General features: G+C 44.2%; 1 protein-coding gene across 3 annotated transcripts in view; it reads right to left on the reverse strand.

Moving 5' to 3' along the window:
* The window catches only part of FAF1 (Fas associated factor 1), a 303,972-nt gene that overhangs the window by 263,854 nt on the left and 27,152 nt on the right, over positions 1 to 12,966 (reverse strand). For all 3 annotated transcript variants that reach the window (XM_075935955.1, XM_075935954.1, XM_006126427.4), the window contains exon 2: positions 7,942 to 8,010. In XM_075935955.1, coding sequence (XP_075792070.1) covers positions 7,942 to 8,010 — 69 coding nt within the window. The remainder of the gene's footprint in view (positions 1 to 7,941; positions 8,011 to 12,966) is intronic.

Below are 12,966 nucleotides of genomic sequence, written 5' to 3' on the forward strand. Positions count from 1 at the left end.
AAGAGATTTTTCCAATAGTTGGCCTGTCTAGAGTGGGCCAAATATTGGAAAAACCCTTCTTTTGGAAGCCCCTTTATTCCCATGGAACGAAAAATACAAGGGCTGCCAAAAGAGCGTGTTTGCTGGAAAAATTTCTGTAGTCTAGCCATACCCTCACTGGGTTGAGACAGGAGGTGTGGGCAGGGGCAGATGACTGTTTTGCAGGGCCCCGGGCAGCGTAACTCCGTGGGGCCCCCCCTTTGCCACGGCGTATGCGCCGTGACGCCATGCGCATGCGCGGGGCCCGGGGCAGCCGCCCCCTTCGCCCTGCCCTATATCCACCCCTGGGTGTGGGCATGAGGGATTTGGGTGTGGGAAAAGGCGAGAGGTGCAAGCTCTGGGAGGGAATTTGGATGCAGGAGGATGTGGAGAAGGGAATGCTGGCTCAGGGAGGGGGCTCCAGGCTGGAGAGTGTTGGACTCAGGTGGAAGATTGGGATGCTGAGCAAGCCACAGTATTTGTGGATGTGAGGGTTCAGGAGTTTGGGTTGGGGTGTGTGAGGGGCTCAAGGCAGGGAGGTTGGGAGTATGATGGGTTCAGGACACAGATTTGCTGTGTGTGAATGGCGCAAAAGTGTTGTGGCAGAAGACTGAGGATGTGGGGGTGTAGGAGTTTGAGGATGTAAGAGGCTCCGGACAGGGTGTTCCAGTGTATGATAGGCTCAGATTTGGGTTGGGGTGAGTTGTACAGGAATGTTATGATGCTGTGGCCAGATGAGGGCTTGGCCCCAATTGGTGGTTTGTTGCCCACACTTCATTTTTAAATAAAATATTATGTCAAACACAAAAGGTTTCAGCTTTGTCTTTATTTATGAGAGGGGTGGGAAACCTGTTTTGAGTCAGGGGTAACTGACCCACAGAAAAGTCAGTTGGTGCCACACAAATGAGATACAAAAACACAACTCCTCCAAAACCCCTCAAGCCTCACTAATGTAGCCCTGATTGTGCTGGTGGGGGCAGGAGACAGGGTGACACTGGGTGCCAGGGCAGGGGACAGGGTACTTGTGGGGGTCTGGGCAGGGGAATAGACAGGGACCAGTACTTGGGGATCCTGCAGCTGTGTGCCAAGGCCCAGGAAGTGCACAGGCTGCTCCCCCGCTCCTCAAACAGCCAGCGCAGTACCTGAAACGCCGGTCCGTCACACGCTGGGGACTTTCTTCCCCTGCTGCCTTCCTGTGCGCGGGAGATGGAGTGGGAATCCGGGACTGTGCTAGCTCCAACTGCTCGGGCAGTGCGTGCCCTGCTCCTCCTCTCCCCACAGCAGTGCGCACTGCCTGAGCAGTTGGAGCTAGCACAGTCCCGGATTCCCACTCCATCTCCCACGCACAGGAAGGCAGCAGGGGAAGAAAGTCCCCAGCACGCAATGAACTGGCATTTTAGGTACCGTGCCAGCTGTTTGGGGAGCAGGGTGAGGGAAGGAAAAGAGCAGCCTGCGCAATTCCGGGACCTGGCGCACAGCTGCAGAACTCTCCCTCCCCCCCCCGCCCTTCCCCCCAACCCCGCAGGAAGACCGTGCTACCTCCGTTGTTGCTGGAGGTAGCCTCAGCGCGGGGTTCTTCTTGGGGGTGGGAGGGCAGTGAGGGGGGCCCCTGAAAGCCTCGCAATCAATCCTGATCAACAGGTTGGTGACCACGGTCTTAAGTGGAGCATACAATACAATTTCTATCATTACCAGTGGGGAAAAAAATTATTTCAAATGAGTAAGCCCTATTTTAGAATTGTTTATCACATTTTCTGCAAACAGGAAACTGACCATAATAAACCCGCCTCTGCTTACCAGAAAGGGCTAATCTACACTAGAAGCGCTACATCAGCGCACTTTGACTGATTCACCTGCACCACTGTAGACGTTCTATGCCAGAGGCAGGCAAGATACAGCCCACCAAGTCTTTTGATTCAACCCGCTACCTGCTGCAGCCTGAGGCTGCCCAAAATGGCTAGCAACTTCTTTTCAGCACTGTGTGCCTCTGGCAGGGGGAGGAGAGATTACCATGCTGCCCCCGCCCCATGCCAATCATCGCAGCTCCCATTGGCCAATTTCTAGACAATGTGAGCTAGAGGCGGAGCAGCGCACAAAATCTCTCCCCCTGCCACCTGCCAGGAGCACATAGCACAGAACGGCACATGCAGGGAGCCTGCAGCCATTTTGAGCAGCCTTGGGGCTGCCCCACAGGCAGGGTCCCTGTTGGGCTGCTGGCTAGGCGCTGCCTAAGGTAAGCAACTCCCAGCCAGAGCCTGCCTCTGGCATCCTACCTGCTCCCCAACTCCCTGCCCCAAATCACAATCCAAACCCTTTTATCCCCATCCCCACCCCAGGTCATACTCTCTCCCAGACCCTGCACTTCCTCCTACGCTCCCCTCGCCCAGGCCAGAATCCTCTCTTGCACCCATACCCTCTCCCTGACCCTGCACCCCAAACCCCTGCCCCAGGTCAAAGCTCTGCAACCCTCCTCCCCCAGGTCTCAATTCCCTCTCAGACCCTGTACCCCTTTCTTCCCCAGGTCAAAATCCACTCCTGCACCTCTACCCCCTCCCAGATCCTGCACCTCAATCTCCTGAGGTCACAACCTCCCTCCCCCTTCTGCATCCCCTACCTGAGCTCCTTTCTGCACCCAACCTCCATCCCAGATTCCACATCCCTGCCACAGAAAACTGTGGCCCTTGACTACTTACCAAAACCTTGGAGTGGCCCCTTAGCAAAAATTATTGCCCACTCCTGTTCTATGCTGATAAGAGAGTTCTCTCAACAGCATAATTACTCCACCTCCAGGAGAGACCGTAGCTAAGTTTGCAGGACAACAGCTCCCACCAACATAGTGCTCTCCACATTGGTGCTAAGTTTGGTATAACTTGCATTGCCCAGCAGGTGGCGCTCTCACACCCCTGGTGATCTAAGTTAGAGAGACACAAGCAGTAATTTAAAGCTGCTCTGAGTCCCTACGACTCACGCTTTTCCTTAGCTCTTATTACCAAGATCTACCGTATAATAAAAAACAAGCAAATGCAATGTAAAGCAATCTAGGTTGACGAAGAGACTTCAAGACCTGGAGCTGGAGAGAAAACAATCACATAGGTAGGACTTAGAATTTCCTCAGGATTCATTTTGCACATAAACAAAAGAAGAGGATTACTCAGCTTGTGCAGCAACTAAGGGTTTTTAAGATGGTTGTCCCTGCGGATGCTCCACGTTAGGGGTCTTGACACTCTGCACTTGTAAAATGATGGTAGCAGTGCTCAATTGGGCTGCACATATGCGATAGCCATCTCCCGCCACTCCAAGCAGATTCATAGCAGTGCTCAGCCAACCATCCTCCTTTTCCTTCTCTACCTCAGAGAATCAGCCTGAAATGCTAAAGGAAAAGGGAGGAGAAAGGGTATGGGAGCACCCACAGGGACAACCATCTCGAAGAATCTCAGTTTCTGCACAAGGAGAATAACCCTCTTCTTCAAGGAGTGTCCTGTCCCTGTGGGTGCTCCACATTAGGTGACTGGTGAGCAGTGCCCCTCAGTGGAATGGAGGGACTTCAGAGTTAGTCTGTTGACTATGGATAATGCCCTAAGTCCAAAGTGAGTATCCAATGTCGATTGTTGTTCTCAAATATAGTGTTGAGTAGATGTATGGGCTGATGCTTTACAAATATTAGTGATAAGGATATTATTGAGTAAGGTAACAAATGCTGCCAGTGTTCTGGTAGAGTTTGTGTGAACTCCCAATGGAGGTCATAGATTGTTGTTTTGGTAGCAAAAATGGATGCATCCTGATATCCATTATGGTTTGACCCATCGAGCATTCTGTTATGGAAACTAATACTCTAGGTGATTTCCTAATGTTTTTGTTCTTTCAGTGTAAAAAGCTCTGTAAACAGTCAGTATATGGAATGTGGCCTCCATCCCATTCGCATGCACCTTAAGAAAAAAAAAAAAAAAAAAAAGTATGGATAAGTAAATGGGTTGGTTCCAGGCGTGGGGAACCTAAGGCCCGGGGGCCAGATTAAGCCCTTGGCTTGCATGGTTCCAGCTCCCAAGGCTTGTGGCTCCCCCCTTAACATTGGGGAGTCCGTGCTGGCGCTCCAACCCTGCAAGTCCCCTCAATCCCCACCATGGGGCTGGAACGCCAGCTCTCCACTGCAGGGGGGAAGCCCAGAGCCTCCCAGGCCAGAGTCAGGCAAGCCAGGTCCAGATCCACAGACTGTGCCTGGCAGATGGGAGAAAGCGGCCTCCGCGCACACACACGCACCACTCCCAGTCCACTCCTGCATCCACCTTCCTGCCCAGACCCTGCACCCCCACTCTGCTGCTGGGTGGGTTTTCTTTTCACCTTGTAATATTCAATTATAGGAAATAAAGGGAGATGGTTGGACTGGGGAGAGCTATGAGAGCATGAAATTTTCGATGGACACCATGTGATTTTTTTTTTTTTTTTTTTTGCGCAGGGGGAAGGGAGAGAGGAAAGCAATCTGTAGCTTCACTACTTCCAAGTAACATTTAATGAGCAAGAGACAGGATATCTATATTGTCTTCATGGAGCTGATGAACAGAACTGGATCTTGAGCAAATGAGCTTTAGTAGCACATCAACAACCTAAAGGATTGAGAGAGTTCTTGTTCATATACATCAGTGATTTAACATTTTCCATATGTCTAAGTAAATCATTATCTGTCTTATGAAGACATGGGCAGCATTAAACAGGATACTGAATAAGCTAGGTCCCAATGTTCAATGAATAAGTAGCTATATTGAGAATTACTAGGCTGGATTGTAGATCTGAACTGTGATTCAACATATTCACTGAGGAGGGTAACTGTACTGAAAACTTTTCTCCAAACTCCACAACTGATAAGAACTAAAGTCTTCTTCATTCTCTTGGAACTTCTAGAATTCCCATGAGCATCTCTATTTTTGCTAGGACCATTGGTGTTTCTTTACATTTCTAAACAGAAAGTGAGCTCCCTTCCCTTAGATTAGAAATTCTTTGGCTTGGGGTTGCTTGATTTGCATTTTTTAAGTGTTGCAAGAATGTCCTGGAACGTAGAATGTCCATATCCTTGCACAATTCATTTGGCTTCTGATTTACATACTTGCATTTCTCTCGATACCCTGCTGAAATTCTCCTGACAACATGCCAGGTGATAAATTTTGAGCACAAGAATGCGGAGAGAAGGGTGCTCCTGAAATTCTACACACTGTACATTTAGCTCTACATAGCTCAGGAAGAAACTATGAACATTCTGGAGAACTGCTTCAGAGCGGCCTTGGGATCATGATGTGACCCATGTAACAAGTTTGATTGAAAATTAATGGAAAATCTCTTCTGTGACAAGGTGAAAAATTTTACTTTATCGCTTTTAAGAGCCACTCTCTGAACTCCTCCCTTCCCCCCTTTCTTTCATCACTTCTGTTCATTCTATTCTCTCTCTCAAACCTAGCTTAACCTTGCAACTGTGCCACTGAGCAACTCAGGAGTAAAGCCAGGGACCAGGAAAACATCCTACACTACACATTAATTCCATATCCTGTGTTAAAATTACAAATGAACTGTTGTCTTAACTCATAAGCCTACCATGCCCCTTGTCTCATCTTCATTTTGACATCTCTAGCAGTCCTGCTCTTGACAACCTAACATTTGACCCTGCCTCTAACTATCATCCCATTTTCTATCTCTATCCACTTTCAAGCTTCTTAAACATGCTCACTCACCACCTTGATTTCCTCTCCTTCAATTCCCTGTTAGCACAAGTCAATTTGGCATTTTCTCCCTTCCCTCCACCACGACTATTCTCATCAAAAGGTAAGCCACCTCCCACTACCACTGAAGTGCCTCTTCTCCAGTCTCATGCTTCCTGACTTACGCACTGGCTCAGGAACAGTTTAGCATTCCTTTACGTGACACTACCCACCGTTTCTTCCTCCACCCTCCCCCAATTCTCCCTCTCTCTCTCCAATTTTTCCTTCAGAATCTCCTTTACTAGCACTTCTTTCTCTATCTCCAACTTCCCATCAGTCTGTCAAGGTTGTATCTTGGATCAGCTCTTTCCCCCTACATTTTATTTCTAGATAAGTTATTAGCTCTCACAACTTCAACTATTCACTTCCCCCCTTCTGTTCAGTCTTGCATCTGACATTGCATCCCAGGATGTCCTGCCATCACAAAATAAGATTACTCTCCTTCACTGTCCTCATATTTCTTCATCACTCTTCTGTCAACCAGCATCACAAGCACTTGTAATACATTTGAGGCCCCCTTTCCTACATCCAGACTTCAAGGTAATAAATATTCAGTTTGATGCATTAATTATTTATCTGAATAAAATACATAGGAGTCACCATAAGTGAGCAGGCAAACAGACGTTCCAGACAGGAGACATGTCATGACAACATCCTATCACAAAGTCTATTTTAATTGCAAAAAATAATCCATGTAAAGGTTTATTACCCCGGTTAGATAGAGGAAATAGCAGTCTATTGTTTTTTTTAGGGGAAGTGATCATTTGGCAAAAATCTTAAAATATTGTTTGTGAAGCTTAAGAAAATACACTTTGTTTCATTTGCACATATCAGTGTTTGGCTAGTTTATTCTATTTGGTTTTCAAAATTTGCTATCTTATCATCATTCTCTTACAATTAACACACAACCAACAATCTGTATCTTAACAGCTCCATTTTGCATTTTTCTCAGTGTAAGATCAATAGCTTCCCAACAGTCTTTTTACAAATGTTTAATTATTCTAAAGAAGGCAAATTGTTAAATACACATTGAACCTCTCTAGTCCAGCATGATTTTAGTTAGCCAGATGTCCACTTATCATAGGTGTGGCCAAGTTCCCCTCGGTCCCATAAAGCTTGTTTACAGCCATCAGTCCTGGCTCTCAGTGTTCTGTGCTGTTATTTAGCTCTACTTTACTCCTAAATGTTTTCTGAAAGCCCAGTAAGCAGTAGAAGTGTTGATAAAGCTGATGGACAATATTGGCCTCCCATGGTTTGGCACATTTTCCGGTTCGACACCAATCTGGTCCCAAGGGTGCCTGACTGGAAAGGTTTCTGCCTGGACTTAGTTTTTAAAATTAGCTTATTGAAAATCTTTCCCAAATTTTTATTTCCATTATAAGCTACTTGGCTTTACTAAGAAAAAAACATAATATATTCCAGTTCTATGGCAGCTATCAGAGGAAAGGGTCAATGTCACTAGTGCCAGAGAAAAGTCAAAGGAAAAAAACCCAAAAAGGTCATAAATGGGAAAACTTCCTGGATAACATCCCTGAACCACTACCTTAGCAGCCATCAAATTCCGCCTTATGACTAACCTCTCCTACAATACCTACAGGACACTACCAGATCACAAGGCCTAACCAGGCAGTAAGCCAACATTTCTGCTTAATAAACACAGATTTGCTTATTTTTTCTGGAACCTTGCCTGTCTGCCCACCGCCATGTTTGTCTCATCCACACACTGAGTCATAAAACAACATAGATTGTGAAATGTTGGACAGAGACTTTTTATTAGTATCTGGACAACACCAGATCTGGAAGGGAAAGTGGGGAGAGAGGAAGGAGATTAGGGGAAGCTGATTCTTGATCCAATAGGCACTACTGCAATACAAATAAATGGCAGCAAGAAAAAAATATCTGTGGCAAAATTAAGATATTCAAAAATAGCTTATTTTAAGAAAGTGGTTTACTTCCTATTTCTTTTACAGGTACTGTCTAAATCCTTCAAGATTCTTATATCTACAAATTGTCTTTATAAAAGGTTACCTTTAATTATTTTATACATGCAAAAGTTACACTTGGATCTAATCAACAGGTAGCAAACTCTCCTATGAATTATGTATTTAACAGAAAAAAGTCACAGTACCAACAAGTATATGAACTTGTGCTCCAAAAATCATTTCTCAGAAATACTTACCACTAAATCCCAGTTATTTTGTTCAAGCAAAGTAATAGCTTCATCAATATTTTCAATGCCGGTACATGCCTAGAAAAGAAAAAAAAAGTATTAAATGGAGGGGGAGAAACATTGATTTAAACAGAATCCAGGTCAAAATTAAATTCTTTAAAAGTTACGTAGCATGGCCAAAGTCAAGGCATAAGTCTGTCAAGCCAGGAACCATGTGATAACAGCAGGGAAAGGGCAGTTTAGATCAGAAACTTGAATACTAGTGTAGGATTTGGGGTCAAGCCCCCCTGCTCCACCACAGCCTTCCTGTGTGACCTGGGCAAATCACTCAAACTCTCTGCTCATCACCTAATAAACTATCCTGTTAGTCTTTAAAGTGCTACATAGTCCTGTTTTTTGTTTCTGTGCTTCAGTCACTCATATGAAAGATGGGGATAACAGTACTTCCTATGGCACAGGCGTGTTCTGGCAAGGCATACTTTATGGACTATGAGATGCTCAGCTACGACCATAATTCAAATATGTAAATACCAAAGATGGACAGTACTGCCATATCAACTCTAAACATTTTTTAAATTTTTCGTAAAAAAACAAAAGCAGATGCTCCAATCCAAAACAAAACCAACAACTAACCCACCCATCTGAATGTCACACAAGGAAGGAGAAAAAAAAAAAAAAAAAAAAAAAAAAAAAAAACACACAATACTACTACTTCTGACTCCTGATCAAACTGTGCACTCTCTCCTCGGTCCCTAAGGGGAACAGCCAGCAATGTTCCGGTAGGACCTTGGGAGGACGGGGGGGCGGGGGGGCCAAGAGAAGGCAAGTTTCAGCATCCCCAAAGAGTGCCTGAGGAGTGCAAGGCCTCCAGCCATCCTATTTCAGCAACATGGTAATTCTGTGTCTCCTTTCTCTGGGTTTCATGAGATGCAATCCCATTCCAAGTACATCCCATTTCAAGGCACAACCAAACCCTTACCTTGCTTTCAGTTATGATTAGAGGAAACTGTATATCAAATTTGGTGGTCCTAGTTCTTAATGTTTAAGAGGAGCTCTTGAACAGACAGAGATAAACTCTCTCAAATATATAGTAGAGTAGACTATAGCAAAATCCCTGAGATTGTCACGACACTGAAACCTTCACTTGGAGAAGATGATTATAGGTTTGCCAGTGAAGCTAGAGAGTTCTTTTACTTGCGGCTGGGGACTGGAGAAGGGGGGAGCGGGAAGGCTTTACAAACATTTCCATTTGTATAACCCTTACAGTGTCCCCTTAAAAAGCAGATTAAGAGTAAATATTTTTAAAGGAAGGTAACTCTCAGTGGAATAGTATAGATATAGCTAAACTTCCAATTCAAAGGGGTCCACTGTTCTATTTACAATCCACATGCTGATGCAACATGCCACTTGATTTTAGATTCCTAGTATTGTTCAAATTCATCACCCTTGGCTTTGTCACTGAGAAGTCAAGTCTCCTGTTACATTGCCAAAAATGTGATGAATTATTTCTGGAATGAGTCTACCACTAGATAATTTTGCCTTTCTTTCTGTATACAACAAAAGTAGTTTAGACTTTTACAAGAACCATTCTTCCCATCATAGCGGATCCACCCCACTCAATTAGCCTCATTAACATGGACCTACTTTGACAGGTACTACTTCTGCTGCTATATCTTGGTTTCTGTTGCTTCCACTCCAGTTAATCTGATGAAGCGGGTTTTACCCATGAAAGCTCAGGATTCTGTATATTTTTGTTAGTCTCTAAGGTGCCATAGGACTCTGTTGTTTTCAAAGTTATAAACACAGCTACCTCTCTGAGCCATTACAGTAGAAGCAAAGACCACCATCCTGAACTCCATACTCTTCATTATAAAACAGTGGAACAAAATATCTAGCATTGAGCTGCTTATCTCCCATTTAAACACATACAGTAGACATCTGTGAGCATCTTTTATTCTGGGTTGGGTTCTATTGGTCGAAAGAACAGATGAGACATCTTTTGGACAACAGTCTAATGCTGAATGAAAGCCCTTGACATAGAGATAAAGAATGGATAAGGAAGAACATTATCGTGTGTTGACTGAATCCAGGTGCAGAGAAAGTGAAGGGCTATTTCTGTTAGGTGTACATACATGCTTGGGACCATAGGGCCTTGGCCCTGCATTGAGCCTCTAGGTGAGCCACGATACCAATATTAAATATCATCCAGCCACATGCAGGTTTGGGTGCAGGTGCAGTCATGCAATTATTTGGACTGGAAGGAGGAAATGGCAGTGTCTCCAGACTGAGGTCTATCTTTTAATTTGGTTCTAGGGCATTCCTCTTGAACATGAAGTAATGTGTTTTCCAGTATATTGTTCCTCGTAGGACTGTAGTTTCCCTTAGCTTTCGCAGGGTTAAGCAAAGAACCTTTGGCTTTTCATATTACTACCTTGCTCAGATCGCTTCACTGATCCAAAAAGCAGAATTCCTGTAGACTAGGAGCACAGAATACTTTGTGAATATATGGCCATTGTTTACATTTTTAAGTTAGAGAGATCACCTGGCTGCTGAGATACAGTAATTCAGAGAAACACCTCAAAAAAAATTGTTGCATTTTTAAGACATAGGAGCTTCTATACTGAAATCATACCACTTGAAACTTTATTGAAAATCATCTAGTCACCATTCATATACTTAAGAGTTAAGTATAAAACCTGCACCACCAAATACAACCTAAAATTATCAAGATATTTTATGGTAGCCCAGGAAAGTATTAAGTGATAATGATAATTATTTACACTGAAAAAGTGACTGTAGTTTGTCAGCATCTTATAAATGGCATGTTGCTAAATTTCATTCAAGTTCAGTTCTGTTCTGTCACTTGAAGTCTCTTTCCATTCTGGGATTCTGCTTATGAGTCACTGAATTATAATATCACAATTGGACAGCTTACAAATAAAATGTTCGTTTTAAAGTGTCAGCCCTGCAAACTCCACATGAGATCTGAAAGTCAAGTTGTGTTCTGACTCACATCTCTACTAGCACTACAGATTCTTGAAGCCTAACACTGCTTTTTGATTTATGACTACAGGAGTAACTGAGGTCATAGTTTATCATGCAGCTGAAACTTACTTAACATTCTGTTGATGATATACAATCAGAATAGAATCCTACTCACTCTCTCACAATGATGTTTAGCCAAGACAAAACAGGAGTACATCAGGAAGTGACACGCAGTAAAATATGCAAATGTAACTTTGAATATACAAAGGAAGCAAAACCCTGTCAAAGTAGGGGTATTTTTACAAAGAATTGTCTACAGGCAAGAAGGGGGCAGTTGCACACATTGAAAAGCCCTGCTCACACAATGCAAATCCTTAAAAGCACAGCAAGGCTACGTCTACACAGGCACCCTTTTCTGGAAATGCTTAAAACGGAACAGTTTTCCGTTATAAGTATTTCCGGAAAAAGCCCCGATCGTCATTTTCGCGATCAGGGCTTTTTTGCGGAAAAGACTACTGTGCTGTCTACACTGGCCCTTTTCCAGAACAGTTTTTCCAGAAAAGGACTTTTGCCCGAACGGGAGCAGCATAGTTTTTCCGGAAAAACACTGACAATTTTACAGTAGATCGTCATTGCTTTTCCAGAAAAGCAAGTGGCTGCTTTTCCGGAATAAGTGGCCCAGTGTAGACACAGCCCAACTGTATAGCCTGTACAGAGTAAGTTCACTACACACCGAGTTAGTGCTGACTAGCATGTGTGTCCATACAATGCTCTTGCGCACTACTTTGACAGTCCTCCAGCTGCTATTCCATACTGATTTATGTGCCATCACCACAAATCCATCTGCTTACTTGTATGTTCTCCACTATAGGGGTCAAGTTGCCTGAATGTAGCACCCTGTTTCAATGCTAGCATGCAGTCAGTACTGATCAATTTGCTCCTGAATTTGAATACGTTGGCATTGAAGTGATACTAATAGAGCAGTGTCACACCACAGCACATGCATGTGCTCGGAGCCAAGTAGAGATCCTTCATCTCCTCATCATCTCAAGAGATACAACTGTCCAGGTAGAACTTACCAATATGCACTAAAAGATGCCTTCACATTCGTCACTACGTAGATGGCCAAAAGAGTCACAGCTGGGAAGCTAAACAATGCCACATCAAGAGCAAAAACCTCAGAAACCTTCATAGGAAGGCCAGGGATTAAAAACAAAACTCTAGCAGCGGTGCATACGCTATCATTTGAGGCAGGTAGTGTTTTGCACCCCATAACTGTGTCATGAGACAGCCCCATCTACCCTTCCACCTACCAAATACAATCGCACAGCTGCTCAGATGATGGTTAAACAGCCACTTTCTTCTATTCAAGATGTAGACAGACAGGGAAGGCGAGGATATGTAGGGTCTCCTAGACTGACAAGAGTGATCTCAACATCACTAATTTCCATAGTAATCCTGGAGCAAACCTTTCACTATTCATTAAGGCAAGGAGTCACTAAATCAAAAGATCATAGAATACTGGATATTTTCAGATCCCTCGACATTTATGTATATGACCCTGTCCATCAGGCTTAAGTGCATCATGGAGAAATAGACCTTTCTGTTTATAAATCAAGGCTTGATTGCACGGGGTAGAGGCACACGTCTCATCCACTGCCCCAAAACAATATGGGAACCCCCTTTGCACAATGCAAAACAATAACCTCCTGTCCATGCCAAGTTTTATAAACTGTTGCAGCAGTACCTTTTTCTTAACAGCATACACCTGAATCACAATGGCTCCAGTCAGTCAGATCATCCATGCCAAATTAAATAGCTACTGACCAGTGAGTCAGAAGAGGCGGCCTTCCAGTTGGTGATTGTGACCTGATTCTAAAAAGTTGTAGCAGTGCATAAGTTGCTATGCTGCTTTTATAGCTCCAGGGTGGCTCTGCACCGATCTGTAGGAAAGTTAGCTTTGTCAGCCTACAATTCCAGTGTCACTACCGGTCACCACAAGTGTACAGAACAATCCTTTCCCACTTCTTGGTACTTTCCCAAGCCCAG

The sequence above is a fragment of the Pelodiscus sinensis genome, chromosome 9, assembly GCF_049634645.1.
Source record: "Pelodiscus sinensis isolate JC-2024 chromosome 9, ASM4963464v1, whole genome shotgun sequence".
In the NCBI taxonomy this organism is placed as follows: Eukaryota; Metazoa; Chordata; order Testudines; family Trionychidae; genus Pelodiscus; species Pelodiscus sinensis.